The sequence below is a fragment of the Myotis brandtii genome, unplaced genomic scaffold (genome assembly GCF_000412655.1).
Source record: "Myotis brandtii unplaced genomic scaffold, ASM41265v1 scaffold45, whole genome shotgun sequence".
NCBI lineage: Eukaryota > Metazoa > Chordata > Mammalia > Chiroptera > Vespertilionidae > Myotis > Myotis brandtii.
In genome coordinates, this window is record NW_005367209.1 from 4,866,257 (window position 1) to 4,887,453 (window position 21,197).

General features: G+C 42.5%; 1 protein-coding gene across 1 annotated transcript; it reads right to left on the reverse strand.

Annotated features, from left to right (window-relative positions):
• Positions 1 to 866: 866 nt before the first annotated feature.
• CHGB (chromogranin B) lies at positions 867 to 12,406 on the reverse strand. Its single transcript, XM_005874666.2, has 5 exons — positions 12,056 to 12,406; positions 7,627 to 7,673; positions 7,036 to 7,129; positions 2,056 to 3,803; positions 867 to 1,248 (listed from the first exon to the last, which is right to left on the reverse strand). The coding sequence occupies exons 1-5, from the start codon at positions 12,102 to 12,104 to the stop codon at positions 1,165 to 1,167; spliced, it is 2,022 nt and encodes a 673-aa protein (XP_005874728.1). The 5' UTR covers positions 12,105 to 12,406; the 3' UTR covers positions 867 to 1,164.
• Positions 12,407 to 21,197: the final 8,791 nt, after the last annotated feature.

Genomic DNA, 21,197 nt, shown 5'->3' on the forward strand with positions numbered 1-21,197 from the left:
TCACTTCCCCACTGCCTTAGCTCAACCCAACAACCAGAGTGTTCTCATCATTAACTTGCTGTTTTCACCTTAAACATATATTATTGTAATTAAAAGAAGTTGGTGGCTCTGGGCAATCCTTGACTTCTATTTTTTAAAATATGTTTTTATTGATTCAAAGAGAGGAATGGAGAGAGATAGAAATATCAATGATGAGAGAGAATCATCGATCAGTTGCCTCCTGCATACCTGCTATGGGGATCGAGCCTGCAACCTGGCAATCGAACTGTGACCTCCTGGTTCATGGGTCGATGCTCAACCACTAACCTGCCCTGCCAAAGCATTAGGAGTGGGTTAATTAAATGTTTGACCAAATAGAGCAGGCTAATTTTTAAGTTGATAATTTTGTATGGCCCGGGAATGATGTTAAAAATATCCAAATGGCCCTTGGCAGAAAAAAGGTTCCCCATCCCTGCCTTACAGAGTAGAAATCAGGCCCTGATGGTCCAGCGATCTTTCTGGACCAGATGTGATTCCCAATCCTGAGTTCTTCCCATTATCCAGGCTTTCTCCTCAGCCCTGAAAACTGACCATGGGCCGGATATTCCCAGAGCTCTCCAGATTATAGGATTTTTAAAGTAATGTCTTAGCTCTTTTTATTTTTTTCTTCCAAACAGGTTCTTCAAGCCTATTTAATCTTTCTCCAGCCTGCAGGAGCAAATGTCTTTTCCTGATCTCTCTTTATATCCTTGAAAGGTTTGCATTGTTTTCCTATTGTAAATCCAAGACCAATAAATCCTAGTGCTGTCTTTAGAATTCACTTTAAAGAATAGACTTGGAAATCACACTCCTCCATATTAGCCCAAAGGAAGCTGAGAACATGAAACTTTAGGTTTCAGATGAATCTTTTATTATTTTAAACGAATACAAACATATTTTTTTCAAGGATGGTAGCACAGTCATTGTCACAAGCATGTTAATATGTTGATTTTGCGAGAGAATATGCTACAAGTCATGCTATTCTTATTTTCAATAGCATTCTGGCAAAAATTAAATACATTCCCGATTGCTTCAAGCACTTAATGAATAGTAAATTCTATTTTCTGCCTTTGGCTAAATAAATGGTGGCGGGAAATAGATAATGTGAAGGCTGCTTCTTAAAATGGCCCTTGGCTCCAACGACCCTCAGCCCCTTCGATTACCACTGAACTTCTCAGCTATTTTCTGTAGTTCCAAATCCATTGCAGCCAAGTTTTCAAGTTCTTTTTCCTAAAAAACACAGAAAAATAGAAGCATGAGGTCCCAGATCAATTTATTTCATTGTAGTTTAAGGCAGCAGGTACAGAAAGGGGAATTGTTGATATGTTAGAGGTTATATGAGACACCCTACATCAGTGGTTCTTAAAGTGTAGCCCCCGGGCAGCGGCGTCACCGAGGAACTCCTCAGAAATGCAGATTCTTGGACTCCACCTGGGACTTACTGAATTCCAGATGCTGATGCACAGTCAGGTTTGAGAAGCACCTATGTGATCAATATGAGGAAAAGGGGACAGCCCTGATCGTGTTACCTCTCCCAGGTGTAAATTTCTGATTATTACCGGCCATGTGCTGGCAAGGAAAGACCAAAAACAACTAATTTCTCTATCATCTGTTCTTCCTTGGGAAATAGTGATGCAGCGCCAAATAAGCAAGGGAAGACACCAGAGCAGTGGTTGGTTGTCAACCTTGGCTGAATACTGAAACCACCTGGGAGCTTTAAAAAAGTCTGATGCCCAGGCAGCACCCAGTACCAAACAGGATCTCTGGGGGTGAGTCCCAGACATCAGTAATTCTGCAAGCTCTCCAGGGGATTGCAGCGTGCGGTCAAGGTTGAGCAGCAGGTGGGCAGGGATGCTGACAGTGGCAAGATATGGGGGGGGCGGTGGTAATCAAACAGAAGTTGTCTCCACTCCATTAACTAGGGGTGCATTATCATGGTGATTAATTCCCAGTTTCTCCCCATTAATATCAGATAGTCTTGAGCATATTAACATTAACCATCTTAAGTTAATTTTAAAAAAAATCCCCACACTGTACCTCTTCCTCGGTCAGAACTCCAGGGCCAGCCCTGTCCTTTTCACCTTCCGCTGCGTGGTGTGGGCTCAGCGGCTCCCCGGGGTCATAGAAATCCGGAAATTCAGCCGACTTCTTCCTGAAGTGCAGGAGCTGGTCCAGTTGGGCCACACGGTCGTACTGCCTTTTCAGATCCAGTTTGGGGACCAGGTTTCTCTTCTCATATCCCCAGTTCACATCCTCCTCAAAGGGCTTTCTCTCCCACCAGTCATAGCTGTATTCTGGGAAGAAATTCTTCTCATTCAAGGTCAGGCCATTTTCATCTTCACCCTCAATAAGATTGTCATCTATGTCATCTTTTCTCTCAAAATGTCCGCTCTTCACCTGGGAAGGGGCGTAGTAAGGGTTCAGCAGCTCCCCTAACCTCCTCCTCTTCTCCGTGGTGTGGTAGGGCGCATACTGCTTGCCTGGAAGCCGGGCTTCCTCCCTGTTCTCCTTAGTGCCTTGCAGGTCCTCCTGCCGCTGCCACTTCCCCTGGGCCCCCTCCTCACCAGTTTCCTCACCATAGTTGAGGTCATTTCTGTCCTGCTCTTTCCACTCGCCCTGCGGGTGCCTCCTTGTCTTGTCCATCTGGTTTTCTTGAACACGGTAGTGTCCTTCACCCAAAAATCGTTTCTCTTCTTTGTCTGGACTGGCATAGGCCCCAGGCTCCCCGACCCTGGCTCTGTGGCGGTATCCCCACTCAGGGCCCCTCTCCTCCTCACTTTCCTCACCATATCCATATGCCATGTTGTCAAGCTCTGCGTTGGGGGGAGTTCGCCTGTCCTCTTCCTGGCTCGCATCACTGGGAGGCCTTGGAGCCCCGTACTTCTCATTTCCTCTGGCCCCATAACGCCCCCCCGCCAGGTTCTCAGGAGCCGGGACCCTTATATAACTCCTCACGACTTCCCCATATTCGGGTTCTTCCTCTGAAGCCCTGTAGTGGGTTGGATAACGGTCCCTCTTGTCCCCTAAGCTGGCCATGCCCACGTTGGGCTCTTCAGATTCCACATGGGGTTGTCCCCTTTCCTCTGAGGGAAGATTCCTTTCTTGAGAGGATCTGTCAGGCCTGCTCCGCCCGTGGTGATGTCTCGGCCTCCAGTGTCGCTTGTCCATCTCATGGCTGGCGTCTTCCTCACTTTCCTCAGAGTCTTCCTGGCTCCCAGATTGGCTTTTAGATCCGTGGGAGTGTTTCTCTGGGTTCCTTGTCTCTTCTCTACTCTCTTGGCTACTCCTCTCCCTGCTGTGTGTCTTCTCCTCGGGGAGCCTGGCAGAGTGTGTATTGTATCTGGACATTATCTCCTCTTTTTTCTTAGCTGCAGCCTGGTTTCTTTTATCAAGAAAGGCATTTTGTGTCTCGCCTGGCTCTTCCAGGTGTTTCTCTTCACTGCCACCTTCCCCATGCTCCCTTTTCGAATATTTCTCTCCTTCCTCTTCCTCACCGTCCTCTCCCTCGCTCTTTTCAGGATGGTATGTCTTTGCTTCTTTGGAGACTTGACTCTCAGAGGGATGGAGGCTCCCTTGGGGCTCGCCTGCTCCCTCTCGGCTGTGCCCACCTCCCTCTGTGTTGGCCACTGACGGGCCTTGGATGCCCGCCTCCTCTGGGTCTCCTGTGTCCTCCCTGCTGGAGGGCCTGTGGGCTTCTGAGGCGTCAGCTTGGTCTCTTAACAATCTTACTTCGAACCTTGTTTTTTCGTTTTCACTTTTCTCTTCATCTTTAACCTCTGTTCCACCTGTAATGAAACACTTAAAAGAGTAAGTATAACTTCAGAATTGCTTGTGGTTCAATCTCAGTGACCACTACAAATCCTAAGGATGCTGAACAATCACTTGAAAAATGTTTAAGTTAATAAAGAATATACTTAGATTCCTTTTAAAAGCAAGTGGTATCAAAACTCCTTGGCTGTTTCAATCTAATAATAAATTCTCTATTTTTTATGTTTTCATAACACCCAACCAGCATCTCTCATTGGTCCTATCGATGATCACACTGAAATCCAAGTATAGATTTATGAAATATTAGAATTTAGAACCAGAAGAAACCTTAGAATTCGTCTAATGCATCTTTTTGCAGACTAAGACCTTGAGAGTAAGAGAAGTGTGATTTGGGACTATTCTTTCCATCTTTGCTCTAAGCAGGGATTGAAAAGTTCCCATTGTATTAATGGCTCTTCCTAGAATCCAGCTAAATAAAGTTAAATAGCCAAAATAAAAAATATCAAAATAAAAAGAAAAATTGAAACATTTAAAATTTTTAGTTTATCTGACTTTTATTGTCCAATCAACTATCTAAATTAAACCTAGCAGTCATGACAATATAACAGTTTTGGTGAGAAGAAGTGTGTATATTTCTTTACTGAGAAAACTACACAGCAGTGGAAAGGCCATTTCTTCCTTCACTCAGTCCCATCTGCCCAACATGCTCTCAAATGTTGAGGATGAAGATCAGTATACTGAGTTTTCTTTGTATTTCCAAGAGTCAACAGTAGATGGTATACCCCAATATTATAAATTGAATGCTGTTCTCTCCGGTCTTTTTCAAATGTCGACAGCTTCTGTACTAAACCCTCCTTAACTCAAGGACATCCCATGAAAGGAGATATGCAGTTAACACTGTCTGACTTGTTAGCTGGGAGGTTTGGATTTCAACTTCTATCACTGAGTTCAGATAGAATGCCTGCAGCCAATGACACTCACAGCTCTGGGTCTACATCTGAGCTCTCCATTGTAGGGCCCACCAGCTCTCTGGCTATTTAGCACTTGAAATGTGACTGGTCCAAACTGAAGACGTGCTATAAGCGTAAGGTAACCACCAGACTTTGAAAACTTCATATAAAAATTGTAAAACATCTTAATTTTTCATATTGATTATATGTTGAAATGACAATATTTTGAATGTTTTGGATACTATATATCATAAATATATTGCATGTATACAAATTACATAGTAAATAAAATATATTAGATAAAATTAAATATATTATTAAAATTGATTTCACTTGTCTTTTTATCTTTTTAATGTGGCTACTAGAAAATTTGAAATTATATTTGTGGTTCACATTATATTTTCATTTCATGGCTCTGATGAGTCATGTTGAACTGACATTTGCAAAATAGAAAAGAATTGGTCTGTTCTGCAAAAATGTCCAAGAAACAGTGGAAGGTCTGTATCCCTCTGCTTACTGCCCAGCCTGCCATGATAACATTCTCATGTTTTATGAGACAGTTGAAATGCCTCTGACCTTTCACACCCAGACACCTGAGGGCTGGCCCCTCACCAGTCCCTTTGCCTTTTAAGAGCCAGTGGTGGTATGTGCAACATTGAGGCTGGTGGGGCTGGCCAGGTAGGCTCAGGTAAGCAGGGAGGCTTTGGCCAGATACCTATGTCATTCTGAGAGTCGGCTGCAATAATGTCATGATCAGGCAGGATCTCAGCTTCCCGGGGCAGAGACCGTGTGGCCCCTTCCTACTGCCTGCTGGTCAGGAACAGAGTATTTTTATTTTTCCCCAGTTAAACGTGTGCTGCCAATAGCAGCTTGTGCCTGAAGCTTAGCACTTCCTCCTAAATTTAGCTTTAAGCCCCCGCAGGTGAGATCAGAGGAGGGCTGTGATTAGCAGCACAGTCACTGTCCATCTGTAAAACCAAGGCGTAGAGCTCACTCTTTCAAGTGAAAAGGGGAACTTGCGCGTTCCATCTCTATAATGTTGCAAGGATGACTAGGTCAACCCAGTGGAAGAGATTCATATACCTACTATCGTTACCCTGAAACTCCCAATGGTGGATTGAGTCCCCCAGGCAATTCTTTTGGTCAATTGCTAATATTGGTTTTTACCATTTTATGCTTGAGGTTTCATGTGCAGCAATAGCAAGAGAGTAATATATTGCAATGAGAAATTTAAAAAAATTTATTTTTATTGTTGAGGGTATAACAGATGTTCCCCATTCTTCCCCTCTGCCCACCTCTGCCTGGCTCCTGCCCCATCCCTGGCCTTCACTGCACTATTGTCTATGTCCATGGGCGATGCATTTAAGTGCAATGAGAAATTTTGAAGGTGAAAAGAAAAAGAAAAGTCCACTGTTCCCAGCCTGACTAAAAATTTAAAAGCATAAAGAGGTATTGAAGGGAACAGTGTTTTTGGATTTGTTTAAATCAGTTTGACTTCATTCATAAGAGAGACTGCATAGTTTTACAAAATTGATCTCTTAACGTCAACTCCCAATGGATACTGCTTGCATCACTATTCAGGTTTTGTTTTCAACAGAAGCTGATTTGTGTAGAGAAAACATCCCATCTAGATTCAGAAGGTTATTGCTCTGACTTATTGGATGCTCTGCTTCTACCCTCACCCTTTCCAGTTCTCAGGCCCGGAATTCCTGGTACCATTTGGTAGTACCTTTCTTCGAATAATCTCTGCATTAAAATGGCTTAACCAATCTGTCATCTAAACAGGCCACACGTTTCCAAGTAACCTTCCCCAGCTTCTAACTTGGAAGATCATCACTGTCAAGAGTAGAAGGCAAAGAGGAGAATATGGTACTCTTCTATTCTTCCATCTTCCAACATTCCCAGAACACTCAATCCTCCCTCCTCCAATCACAAACAAGCACTCCCCACATCTTCCTGCACCCAAACGAAAATCCAAACTCTGGAACCAAGGAATTTAAGAACTGATGGACATCTCAAAGACAATCATTGAGTCCAACCCCCTCATTTTACTTTGAGGAATAAGCCCAAAGGGGCAAGGGATGCAGTGCAGGAAACTCCCATGGTCACGTAGCTATCAAGTGGCAGAGTAGAGCCTAGAAGCCATATCTTCTGCTTCCCCTGATACCAGTCTAGTCTATACTCCCCCCACTGCATTATGTTCCTGGTTCATTTGGAGGTAAAGTGGCAGGTGAACTAGAGGGAGCAGGAACAAGGATCACTGGAGGGACAACGCTCCCTGGTAGTGCAGGAAACTTACTCTTCTTCAGGGCTTGTCGGCACTCAGGGGTGATGGGTGGAGCATTGGACTTCGACAAGGCATTTGAGAGAACCTCGATGATGCAGCGAGTCACCTGGGGGAAACCCAAAAGCAGGTTGGCAAAAGCTGGTACCAATGGGATGACAGACTACTCAACCCAGAGCTGATGCCCAGAAAGGCTTGGCCCTGTGAGCTGTACTGATGCAGAATCCTTGGGGTAGGAATGTAGATTTACAGGACTAATGAAACCTCCCAGGCCTCTCCACAGAGCAATGCAAGATGGCATTGGGCCAAGATCACCCTGAGAAGAGAAATAAATACCCATTTCTGAACAAGTTGGGAGGAAGATGGTGGGATGAGACAGTTATCCTCAGAGGCACTAAAACATCCAGGAAGGAGGTGCGAGCCCAGGGCAGGAGGGATATCCTTTGCCCTCCTTCCCTCAGGGATGAAAACCTGGTTTTGTAAGACTATGATGTGTTTTTTGTTGTTGTTCATTTTTGTTTATTTTGTTTGGTTTGGTGTAATAAGAAGTGGGAGAATCTACACTATAGATATAAGTCTAGATTCTGGACTTATATTGCAACTTACCATTTCTTCATTGTGGTTCCTACTGTCCACTGGCATAGAACTGACAGCTTTGAAAGAAAAAAAGAATGGGAAATGACTTGAGTTAATTTTGAAAGTGGTGTGAATCCAAACACGGAATTATCCCCCCACCTCACACATGCAATACTTGGAGACAGGGTCAAAATTAGAGCTGAACAGAGTGGAGATAGTTGGGTATGATTGGCTAGTAACTACGCGCGCGCGTGCACGCGCGCACACGCACACACACACACACACACACACTGGCTAGTAACTACACGTGCGCACGCGCACACACACACACACACACACACACACACACAGAACTGTGTTCCCTAGCAATGTCTTAAACATGATTTTGAAATTAATGCTATCTTATACCCAGTATAAATCAAATTCAAAGCACAGACAAGGGGAGATTTGGGGGTACTGGTAATGTTCTGTTTCTTTTTAAAAAAATATATTTCTTTATTGATTTCAGAGAGGAAGAGAGAAAGAGAGAGAGAGATAGAAACATCAATGATGAGAAAGAATCATTGATTGGCTGCCTCCTGCATACCCCCCACTGGGGAACGAGCCCGCAACCCAGGCATGTGCCCTTGGCCGGAATCGAACCTGGGACCCTTCAGTCGCAGGCTGATGCTCTATCCACTGAGCCAACCAGGCTAGGGCTAATGTTCTATTTCTTGATCGTGGTGCTGATGACACTGGTGTGCTCAATGCATGAAAAATTCACTAAGCTGTATACTTATGATCTGTGCAGTTTTCAATCTGCCATTATACTTCAATAAAAAGTTTAAAATAAACCTAGTTTAGATGAAACCAGCGTGCCCTCCTCCACCCTTCTGCCCATTCTAAAGGGTAAAGATTTGTGCTTTCCTATACCTATGCCTGTCCTCCCCTCCCTCCGAAAAAATATCCTCCCCAAAATTCACTTCCTTTACAGAAACATGGTTGTGACTATCTCACATAATCAATTACCTCATTTTTACCTGCCAGAAGCTCTCTGGCTGAATAGGCTTGCTTATGCATCTGTATCAGTCCATGCTGTATAGAATCCCCATTGTCTGCAGCCATGCAAAGAACATGGAAGTATCTAATTCTAACTAATAGAGCATCAAGTCCATAACATACTATGCAAGTAAGTGTTTAATAACTACTTATGAGGATATTTTAGTTTAACAACTATGTATGAAGGCAGTTTAAAAGGATAATTTTTAACTCATTTAAATTAAATTTCATGAGATTCTGCTTTTTTTAAACCAGATTGAAGTATGTTTGTCTTCTTGGGAAATGCTTCAGATGATTTTAATTTTCTAGTGCCTTCTTTTTTTCTTTCAAAGCTGTTTTGATACTTTTATGTTTCACTTTGACTTTGTGTTGTCTAAGCCTTTTCCATTGGACAAGCTCAAAGCATTTATGTACATAAAATTAAATTTCATGAGATTCTGCTTATTTTAAACCAGATTGAAGTATGTTTGTCTTCTTGGGAAATGCTTCAGATGATTTTAATTTTCTAGTGCCTTCTTTTTTTCTTTCAAAGCTGTTTTGATACTTTTATGTTTCACTTTGACTTTGTGTTGTCTAAGCCTTTTCCATTGGACAAGCTCAAAGCATTTATGTACATAGAAGCTCATCTCCTCAGTTCTCCTGGCACTTCCTGGAGGAGAAGCTCAGTGCAGAAAGTTCTTCTAGGTCCCTAAAACAAGAGAAGAACTAGAGCAAAACTCTCAGACATCGGAGATGTAAGCTACTCAAATGCAGTTATTTATAATCAGCAACTTGACCTTTCCCTCCTAAGTGTTTGCTCCCCAAGCCTCTTTAACCACTTCCATCCAATCAACTACATATCATAGGGCTCAACCTAGAAATACAACACTATTCCATTTACTCACCTTACTGAAGTTTCCTCTTCAAAGTATGACCTGGGATCTACTTCAATAGTTTCAAGAGGCCCAAAGATATCCAGCATATTAAAATCATTTGTGAAATGTTTAAGAAGTGGCTAACAAGATATGAAGACCTCATATTCTTCCTGAAATGTAGTTCAGACAAGATCCAGATGACCCACCTTTGGCACCCAGGCTCCACTATGCTGAGCCATTATTCCCCGCCCCCCCCCAAAGTATTAATATCTCATAAGAGTATCAAGGTTTGATCCCAGATTGAACATAAAGCTATACAATAACAAGTTAAGCCAGCCCTTTGAATGCAGAAACCATCTAATCTGGTATAATATGATTATCACACTGCCACTTCTCTCATGTTAATTTATAGAGTGCACAGTAGCTACTGTAAAAATGTGTAGCCCTTCCTCCAGAAGCTCTGAAGGGTAGAAAATGAGCCATATGGTTTCCTGAGGTTTCTTCCCAGTCCTGAGATTTTGCTAAATAACAAACTCTGCTTGAAGGTTATCACATCTCATTTCCAGGTACTGGGGGAGGTGGGATTGGAAAATAGCTGTTAATGGATATGGGGTTTCTTTCTGGGTAATGAAAGTGTTCTGAAATTTGATAGTGGTTATACAATCTGTGAATATACTAAATATCACTAAATTAGGCACTTTAAAGGGTGGGTGAATTATAGCTAATATAAATTTTAAATACAATGTCTCCATTTTAGCTCATATTAAAATATGAACCCTTCTTAAAATATTCTCTTATATAAGAGAGTTGTAAGAATTTTACCACTATTGTTAAATAAGCTTCACAAATGTCACTGTTATTGTGATGCACAGTACAATGCATAGCATAGCTTTGGCCTCTTAAGCAATTCCTTTCTGAAGATATTTTTGACCAGAAAGATTCCAGATTATTCATTTGGATTTCTTTAATTAAATTGAGAACACTTATAGGCAATTTGTAAGAATGCAAGCATTTTAGAAAATTCTAAATGTATGTAGCTTGCAATAAAATAAATGACCACTGGCTTTCCTTTTGTCTCTTTACATTTTGGATCCAGTAATTGTTGTCAATAAAAGCTTCATATTCATGAATGGCAACACCTCAATTCTAGTTAGAATCTCAATCTCAGATAAAAAAATGTTCTATGAGGTCATTAAAACAGCCAAAGAAAACCTCCAGTTTAATCTGGTGATCTATTTACTTCTTAATGGTCTCAATACTCCTAATGACTTTACTTCAAAACACACACACACACACACACACACACACACACACACACACACACACACACACACTTTTTAAAAATCTCCAGAGCTAGTTTGAAAGATTAATCCCACATTTTTACCCACATCAAGAGAAACTGTCACCCTAGGCTGTTTTGCTCAGTGGTTAGAGCGTTGGCCTGAGGACCTAAGGGTCGCAGGTTCTATTCCTGGTCAAGGGCACGTAACTCAGTTGCAGGCTGGATCCCTGGCCCAGGTCAGGGCTTGTGTGGAAGACAACCGATTATCTGTCTCTCTCACATCAATGTTTCTCTCTCTCTGTATCTTCCCCTCCTCTCTCCCTTCCTCTCTCTCTAAAAATCAATGGAAAAATATTCTCAGGTGAGGATTTTAAAAAAAGAGAGAGACACTTAAATATTTCACCCTGTTATATGTCAATTATACCTCAATTTAAAAAAATAGAAAAGCTTATCCTCCCAAATTGACTAAAACAATTTTTTATTACTCCTGAGGATATTTTTGTAGTCATTTTCTATTATATTGCTTTTCTGGAATACAAAAATAAAATTGTCTGCTGAAGTTTCCATTCATAACTTAAAAATATATGAACTTGAGTGTTCATATATTTTTAATATATTCCGTCACTGGAGAATTACCTTTCTCCAGTGACGGAAATACAAAATAAAGAAAAATATTACATTAACCCTGTGCACACACAGACATGAACACCCACACGTATATATTATATATGAACACGATAATAAAAAGATATGATATCTTATAGACATATGAGACGTTTATCTCATCATGTTAATATAATAACAATAATAACAAAGCGAAATATGCAGGTGCCAATTATATCATATTACATGAATTCCTGTCACTCCTTGGTTATCTAGTTTTTAAAAAAGCCAAACAAATACTTAAATCAGATACAGCATAAGACCATAACAGCGTCTCTCTAGGCCGGTAGAGAGGGCCTGACAATTTAGAACTGAGCACAGCGTGCCCTGGAGGCACGGGCACCTTTTCTCCCTATGGCAGGGAGACCCAGATATGAAAAGACTGAGACTCCTCTGGTTGGGCTAGGAAGCCCTCTGGCTTTTTCCAAGTCAGCCGGTGGAGCGGGGAGTTGAAGAGAATCATCCAGGGAAGAGAAGAAATTAAGAACCTCAAGCAAGAGGGAGAAACCTTCCACTGAACCCTCTTTCTCTCCCAGGAGCATCCAGCTGAGATGCCGGGCCACGGGGAAGACAAGAGCCTGGCGCTGTCCGCGGTGCTGAACAGCCCGCCGCGCCCACTCACCGGCCACCATCGTGGCTCCCAGGAGGCCAAGAAGCACAGCCGGCTGCATGGCCGGGCTCGCCCGAATCTGCGCGGAGAAGATGGGCAGCTGGTCCAGTGGAGCGAGATGCGGACCGAAGAAGAGATGAAGATGCTCCAGAAAGCAGTCGTGTGTCGGTGGTGCCCGCGGTGTGGCGCAGGCCCCGGCTCTTTTAAAGGGCAAGTCCGGTTGCAGGGCCGGGAGGGGCGGGCACCTAGGAGGCGGCGCCCCCTCGCTCAGCCCTGACGTCACGAGGCAGCCCCGTGGGCGGTGGCACAAGTGGGCGGCAATTTGCACCAGCCCAGTCGCCTGGATGCTCTGGGTCTGGAGCGGGGGTGGAGAGAAAGCCAGATGAAGGAATAGAAGGGTGAGGGGAAGTAATGCCAATCTGAGTCCAGGGAGAGGCGAGGTCCCACTTAGTTCGCCCAAGATTGCTCCTCATCTTCCCCCGCCCCCTGCACTTCCAAGTCTAAAAAAGTGTGTTGGAGGCTGTGTATGGTGTGCGGTTCTGTTCAGAGTTTGTCTATGAATGATTAAGTCTGTTTTGTGTCTCCACTACCTAAGGAAGGAAGGATAAGACTCCTGCTAACAAGAGAGAACTAAACCGTGGTGAAAATGGAAAAAGGAGTGATGGCTTTAAAAGCAAAAGGTGCAGCTGGAGAATATGGAACCTGCTGTTTTTTTTTTGGTGTTGTTTTTTTTTTTTAACTTTTGGTCTTAAATCTACTTATCCATGATTCATTCTATCTATCAGCTATCTATCTATCTAATCATCTATCTACGATTCTCCCAACACATTACATATACATATGGTAAAAATGAAAAAAGCAGATGCTACAAAAGGGTTTACTATACATGTTTCTCCTCCACCTCTAATTCGCCAAGTTCCCCAGTTCCCCTCTGCAGAGTCAAAATGACTTAACCACTTTCTGTCGTTAGGCTTGATTTACTTGGGGACCATATACAGTTGCATCTTCATTTGAATGGTTGCACAGTATTACATTAATTGTATGCACTAGAATTTCCTTAGTCCCCTTTCTGATGGGCATTTATTTAGGTTGTTATCCTTTGGCCTCATTGCTCCTTTATAGCAGGGTCATAGCCTCAGGGGCTGGGAATGGAATAACCTGCTTGTAGGAACTAGTGCATCCCACAAGCCATGTGCATCTTCTCTTGATTTAAAATTGAAATAGGAAATTACTTTGTTGTAATGTGTGAGAGGAAAGCGAACACATCTTCCAGGATATTTTTTATTTCAATTCTCTCAGTCTAATGAGGAATCAGGAAAGCAGCAGGCAAATGCCCTGCACAAAAGAGAAACAATTCAGAAACTTCTCCGATGATAAAACAGGCTTCGGAGAATAGAGTGAGGCTTCATTTGGGGTCCTTTTCCAGGAAGACAGATGTCTGCATGCACAGCTAAAAGGAGGCTTCAGTGTCCTTTTCCTGAAAATCAATGAGGCTTAAATTATTTTGCATGTGCTAAGTGCATGGCTACATCTTCCTAAAAAGGCTGAGAATTAGTTCACCAAGACCACAGCCACAGAATATTTAAAAGAAGAATCTTAAAAAGGATATTAGTGGAATAATTGGAAAAATTTGAATAAGACCTGTAGATTACATAATAAATGTTGTATCAGTGTTAATTATCCGATCTTGAGAATTGTACTGTGATTATGTAAGAAAATGTCCTTGTTCTTAGAAAATACATTTTCAAGTATCTAGAGATAAAAGGGTGCCACATGTACAATTGATTCTAAAATGTTTTAGAAAAAATGTAATGGTAGAGTTAGGGGAAGAATACTAAGGTGAAGAAAATACTAAAGAAAGAATACTAAGGTGAGCAGGACAACATGATAACATTTGGGAAAAGTGTATGAAAAATTTTAATACTATTTTTGCACTTTTCCGAAATCTGATATTATTTTAAAACAAACAAAAAAATGTTCCTGGCATGAAAGAATCTGTTTAAAAATCTCTGAAAGCAGTGGGTTCAGAAAATGAAGGTGTTGCATTAAGGCCCTTCCTTAGGTACTGATCTGGGATAATTTCTTCCTCTACTATTGAAATTATATAAGGGTTCCAACTGCTCTCTTTTTTCAAATATGTTTTTATTGATTTCAGAGAGAGGAAGAAAGGGGGAGAGAGAGATAGAAAATCAATGATGAGAGTTAATCATTGATTGGCTGCCTCCTGCACATCCCCTACTGGGGATCGAGCCTGCAACCCCGGCATGTGCCCTGACTGAGAATGGAACCTTGACCTCCTGGTTCATGGGTTGATGCTCAATCACTGAGCCACACTGACTGGGCCCAACTGCTCTTTTAAATGCACTGATTGCCAGTAGGGCTTTGAAATTGTCATCTTCCAGGAGCATCTGCATTCCAGTTTTCTAATGGGATTTCCCTTGTTGCCTTGAAAAACACAGGGTTTAAAATGTTAACGTCATCTGTGGCTTCTCAGACTGAACTTGTTCTGAGTTAATTACTCATCAAGAAAAGTCTTTTCATTATTGTCAGTTGGCCCACAGCCATTTCCTATATTCAGACTTACCTTTCTTTTTTCTCATTATTTAATAACCTTTTTATTATTTTGCCTTCACATTTAGCTTTCCATGTACCAGAAGGAAAAGGGCTTTGGGGAGGAGCTTTTCTCAGGAATTTTATCAAACCAGGATGATGGAGGAAAACCAGTATTTTTCTTAGGAGCCAGGGTTTAGAAAAAATATGGTATGAGATAAGGATATAGTCAGGTTAAAAACAATTTTTTTTTTACCATATCACCACCTAATTACCTTGGGATTTTTAAAAAAAATTGAAGTGACTATCCTTTGCCACCTGCTCTGCCATGTCACTTTGAAAAAAATCTAGTCCACATGTGTATGGGTATGTTTCTGGACTCTTCCAGAATATTGATTCATTCCATTTCATTGGTCTATTTGTTTATCCTTGGAGCACTACCACACTTACCACACTTTCTCTATCACCATAACTTTTTAATGTCTTAATATCTGATGGAAAAAGTCTTCACGTCTTGTTTTTCTTCATGAGGGTATTGGTCATTCTTGGTCCTTTGCATTTTCATGTAAATTTTAAAATTAGTTGTCAATTTCCATGGAAAAAAAACCTGTTAGGATTTTGATAGGAATTACATCAAATCTATAGATTAATTTGAGAACAGGTGACAGCTTTAATCTGTAGATCAATTCGGGAACAGATGACAGATACAAGATTGAGCAAACTTGGCTTTTTGATTGCTGATAATATTCTGGATATAATCTTATCTCAAGTAGCACAAATTCCATTACCACAGGAAAAGACAAAAAGCCATAGGAAAGAGAATGTCTCAGGAATGCTCTCAAAGAAGAATTGAGGAGGAAAACCTATCTCCTCTAGGAGATTAACCATGATTTTGTATAAGACTCCTGAATAGATTATCCATCAGGGTCTGGCCAGGAAAATGAAATCACTAGAAGGAATTTAACACAGGAAATAATGTCCAGGGATTAGAAAAGTTAAAATAGGGGGAAATGAGGAAACCCAGACTTTAGTAACCGCAGGCAACTGCTGCACCCCTGGGAATGGAGAGGTAAAAGAAGAATGTGTCCTTACTGAAACCCAGAAATGTGGGCCACTTGCTAGGAGTGTAAAACTCTGCAACTAGGAAGGTGGGATTTGGGGGCAGCTTTGGGAGATCTATTTGGTCGGAGCTGGGACCATGGAAGAGAAGCAGCCACTGCTAGAGATGTAGCCCATCCTTCCAAGAAGAGAAAGGGAGAGTATCACCCTGGCTTCTTCCTTTCTTTAGTGCCAGTGCCTCTTAGTGGCTGAATATACCTGGAAAGGACTGACAGGGAAGCCTGGGAAATAGCATTTGCAAAGTCCAGTCCCGCCAGTGAAACAGAACAGAGGAAGGAAGGAATCATCAGAAAGCAAACAGAGAGATGAATGGCACATAAATCAAATCTACTTAGCAGTATAGGTACTGAATTTAGATTTTTCTCTCAAAATTACTTTTATTTGCATATGTAAATGCTCACTATGTGTCAAGCACTGTGGTAGACACATATCCATTGGCTACAAGTCACATGGTCAATCCCAACATTAATGATGAAAGGAAACATACTCTACCTGTTCTAGCAGAGTTCGCCAGCCAGTCAGGGAGTAAAGGTGGGAGAGGTGTGGGGTAGACTCCAGGTCTACAGAGGAGGGTGAGAGAGCATAGCATGCCAGGACAACGGCATGACAGTGCAAACTACTGCCCTCCAAACATATATTGACAGAATTATCTGTGTTTGAAGCCAATAAAACAATTATGTATTGCTTGGGACTTCAAGGTGTTTCCCCCCCCTAATAAATAGGACCAAATCAACAAGTAATTTCCTTATTAGTTTGGTCCTAGAATATATTTAGTACCTGGTTTCTTATGTCAGGTCAGATTCCTAATACACTTTGACATAATTAAGAAATCACAATAAAATCCTCATCTTAAGAGAAGATAGAAACAATTTTTTAATCCATTAAACTATAGGTAATGTAACTACTTGTAGCTTGCAGGTAGATACATATTAGTGGGGCAGGGGCTGGGTAGCGGTGGTCAAAAGGTGGAGGACATGGGGGACATCTGTAATACTGTCAACAATAAAAATACATGTTAAAATATAATAAATAAATAATTTAAAATAAATAAATAAAAATTAACATTTCTCAAAAGAAGTCAAAAGATAGAGCCACAACCATTTAGGTTTGACAAAGCAGGGGCTGCTCCTCTTCATTTCGGAGTTTGCAGAAAATTGGATGTGATAGATAAACAGATTCAATTATTTGTTTATATATTGGAGATAAAGCAAAGAATGGATTTTGAACTACATGGGATGACTATGGTTGGGTCTGATGAGTTGATAAGACCAGTTTTGACAAATCTATTCTAGTTAGCAACATGTCACATGGTAAAGATCTAGAATGGATGAAGAATGCCTCCCGATCTCTCATATGTCCCTCCTCCTTCTCCCCCTCCCCAGCCTCCTCCCCCACTGCAGTAAATGCTGCTGGTTTTCTGCTCATTTCCCTCATTCTTACCACTTTGGAGCACACTGGTTTGATTTACAGTGATCAAGACCAACATTTCTTTGGCCGATGGCTTTCTCTGGTCACCAGAGCTATGCCAGAAGTGCTGAGGAAGTAAGGCCCCCAGGAGCATCCCTCACTCAAAGACTGCCAAGAGTTGGTGTATAAATACCCCAGATCCGCCATGGCTGATGTAGCTCAGTTGGTTGGGCATTTCCTGTGCACTGAGAGGTCACTGATTCGATTCCAGGTCAGGGCACATACCTGGGTTTCAGGCTTGATCACTGGTTGGGGGCATGCAAGAGGCAGCCGTTAGATGTTCCTCTCTCACATAGATGTTTCTCTCCCTCTACCTCAAAAATCAATTCAAAAATATTCAAATATTCTGGATTCCCAGAGTCCTCTGGGATGTGTGTTCTGCCTAGGCTCTGAGAGTTTCCCAGTGGCACTGAACTTTAGTTACCCACAGTGGAAACTTTCTTGATAGCAAGCTCTTTATGGCTGCCTTTCCTTCCCCAAATCATTTCTCCACTCTCTGTTGCTATTTCTTGGAATTATGTCCAAAATAAATTACTTGCAGTCCAATCTTTGCCTCGGGGTCTGCTTCTGGGAGAAATTAAACTATGACACATAGATTCACAAACCTATAACAGGCTGTTAAATAGAATTTTTCTTATTACGTCTGAGTTTTGGCTGAGGCCTCAGAGCTGGAGAACATGGTTTTAAGTGCCCAACTGTTCCAAACAGAAGAGCCAATCTCTACAAGACTTATTAACATGGGGCTGAACTGGCTAGTGGCTCTCACTCACAATATCTGTGTAAGGCCAATGCAAAGGGTCAAATTAGAGAAAGAATTTATTTGAAGGGAATTTGTAGGGAGCTCCTGCATGAGCCCTGACCAGGATTTGGACCCGGGAAGAACCTGCAACCCAAGGCACGTGCCTTTGACTGGAATCGAACTCGGGACCCTTTTGTCCGCAGACTGACGTTCTATCCACTGAGCCAAACTGGGCAGGGCTCATGATACTTCTTTCTAACTGCCAAGTGAGCGGCAAGAGAACAGCTCATAAAAAATGGGGTTGTCTGCAGGAAAGAAGACTGATGTCCCATTTCCTGGCTGGGTGCTTGCTGAGTTGCAGAAATTCAAAGACCCCTGTAATTCTACTAGAGGAAAGTAGGAAGGAGACCATGGGCAACTTAATTAGTATTCCCAAGGGTTGGAAGGTTAAGTGAAGAAGGCGGAGGTGGGTGGGAGGTCAGCTGGAGCAGCCAGCAATGAGCAGAGAGGACAGCAGCTGGAGTGTCCCCACATCCAGAGTTTTCCCCTTGGCCAAGTGGAATCCATGGAATGTTACTAGTCTCAATTATCCAAAAAGGTCCCTTCTTGATGGAGCAAGTGGACCCCTGGGATGTAGCTGAGCGGCTTTGTGAGAGACCAGACAGCATCACCCTTGTCAGGGATTGGTGGGGTGAGGAGGTTGTCATGGAGAACTCTGAAGAACTGGCAAAGGTCTCCTGTGAAAGGGCAAGCCAGAACCTAGAGGTGTGCCTGGCAGAGGGCATATGTTATTCAGGAGAGGACTGCAGAGGACACTGGCAGTGATGACCTCTGATTCCTCCTCTGTCTTCTCTGATCCTTGACCTTGTTCCAAACTAGAAGGAGCTGAGGGTGCATGTGGGCAGAATGGGACCCCTTCCATCTTCCCCATGACTGGTTCGAGGTCAGACAGCAGCTGGGAGCTGGAGGAGCTTTGAATTGGGTGAAAAATAAAAGTGTGAACTGTTGTAATGGTCCAGAGTGACTAAAAAGCTGGCATCTCTGCTTCAGAAACTGTTCAAGGATCAGGGAGATTTGTCAGAACATTCTGGAAAGCAGTTATGAGAGAAGATGAAGTTGTCTCCTGAGTGTTACCTTCCAAGTTCAGCATGTTCAACTGGCACATGTGTAATATAGGATTGAAAAATGCCTGCAGCCCTGCCTGGTGTGGCGCAGTTGTTTGGAGCATCGTCCCATGCACCAAAAGGTGGTGGGTTTGATTCCCAATCAGGGCACATACCCAGGTTGCAGGTTCAATCCTGGTCAGGGCATGTGCAGGAGGCACCTGATCAATGTTTTACTCTCTTGTCCATGTCTCTCTCTCTCTCTCTCTCTCTCTCTCTCTCTCTCTCTCTCTCTTTCTCTCTCTCTCTCTCTTCTCCTTCCTCTCACTAAAAATTTTTTTAAAAAGAAAAATGCTTACATATATGAGTGCTGCAATATGAGAGGGAATGCTCTGGGACAGAAATCATAAGGCAGGGGTCCTCAAAGTTTTTAAACAGGGGGCCAGTTCACTGTCCCTCAGACCGTTGGAGGGCCGGACTATAGTTTAAAAAACAAATTCCTATGCACACTGCACATATCTTATTTTGAAGTAAAAAAACAAAATGGGAACAAATACAATATTTGTATTTGCATGTGGCCTGCGGGCCGTAGTTTGAGGACCCCTGTCTTAAGGAATCCTCAAAGGGTAAAAGCAGATGGTTTCAGATTGAAGGAGAAAAATCACAGCCCCTACAATAATGAAAAAGATTGGAGGGGCTTTGGGATTCCTCCAAGCCCAGAAGCAGGAGGGAACCTGGGGGTGACTGTTGAGGACTCTGAGTGGTACCGGCAGAGGCACACAGTGGTGTGGCCCTCCCCTTCTTCAGCACTTGTGCCAAGCAGTGGGTAGCAGAGATGTCGGGACCTGCATCCTGTTCTGTTGGGTTCCTTTCACCTCTTAGTAGTAACTTTTCTCCATCTCTGATGCTTTGGTACCCACAGCCTCTTTCTCCTTCTTCAGCCTTCTCTTGATGGCGCTCTTCATAGAAACTTTTGAAATTTGGTCTCATTCCAAAATATGTATTTTAATTTGTGGGATTTCCAGCACCGAGCCAGAAATTGTGGTCATGACCTTGAAATCACAGCATGTTCAGATCAATATGGCTGATACTGGGAGTCAGAAGCAGTGCATTGCTGGTTGTTTTGAGATCTCCCTCCTGTGTTCTGCTCGCTGAACTCCCCTGGCCTTTCTCTGTGTGTCATCCTCGGGAGTAATGAAATGTAACTTGGTTCTGCCTCTGTGATTCTGAAAGAGCTGGTGGACAGTAAGCTCCCTTTTCTCTGGGAGGAGGTATTCTGCTGCTGCTGACTTTTTTAATTATTTAGGGGAACATTAGAGCATATCTTCCAGGCAGGCCCCTCCTCAACAAAAATGTATTCGTAGATGTAAACTCCAGGAAAACTCTGTGTAGGCTAATTTCAGTTTTACAGTATGAATATTTTATTTCCCAATAATTCATAATGGTCCTGGAGGAGCCATTATTGTTAAGTAAATATGCATAGTCTGAAACCTCCCAAGACGTCATGGCCCATATTTTTGATGTGGGTAACAAAGATGTATATGCAAGTAGGCCACTTCTCATCAGTTTATTAATGGATTGCTCTCTGTCTTTCTCCATCTCCCCTTGCTGCCTTTCCTTTCTTTTACATTCACTCGCAAAGCTGAGAAAAGAGAACCAACTAATATAATATTGCTAGATAAACATGGTACTGTTTATTTTTTAAAATATATTTTTATTGATTTCAGAGAGGAAGGGAGAGGGAGAGAGAGATAGAAACATCAATGATGAGAGAGAATCATTGATCAGCTGCATCCTGCATGCCCCACACTGGGGACTGAGCCTACAACCTGGGCATGTGCCCTGACCATGAATCAAACTGTGACCTCCTGGGTCCATGCTCAACCACTGAGCAACATCGGTCGGGCAACATGGTACTGTTTAAATTGTAAATTACCAATGGATGAGACAGTCTCAACTCAAATACTTTTGTCTTTTAGCAGACAAACCTGGTATTCTCTCAGGTATAAAGAGAGATATTGGCCGAAACCGGTTTGGCTCAGTGGCGGCCTGCGGACTGAAAGGTCCTGGGTTCGATTCCGGTCAAGGGCATGTACCTGGGTTGCGGGCACATCCCCAGTAGGAGATGTGCAGGAGGCGGCTGATCGATGTTTCTCTCTCATCGATGTTTCTAACT

What these genes read in the sequence shown, in the direction of transcription:
- CHGB (XM_005874666.2), bottom strand. Translation starts at nt 12,104, where the DNA reads ATGCAGCCGGCTGTGCTTCTTGGCCTCCTGGGAGCCACGATGGTGGCC. An exon ending in GGGAGCCACGATGGTGGCCG is followed by an intron (nt 7,674 to 12,055) that starts GTGAGTGGGCGC and finishes TTTCTTTCAAAG; the next exon opens with CTGTCAGTTCTATGCCAGTG. An exon ending in CCGACAAGCCCTGAAGAAGA is followed by an intron (nt 3,804 to 7,035) that starts GTAAGTTTCCTG and finishes GTTTCATTACAG; the next exon opens with GTGGAACAGAGGTTAAAGAT.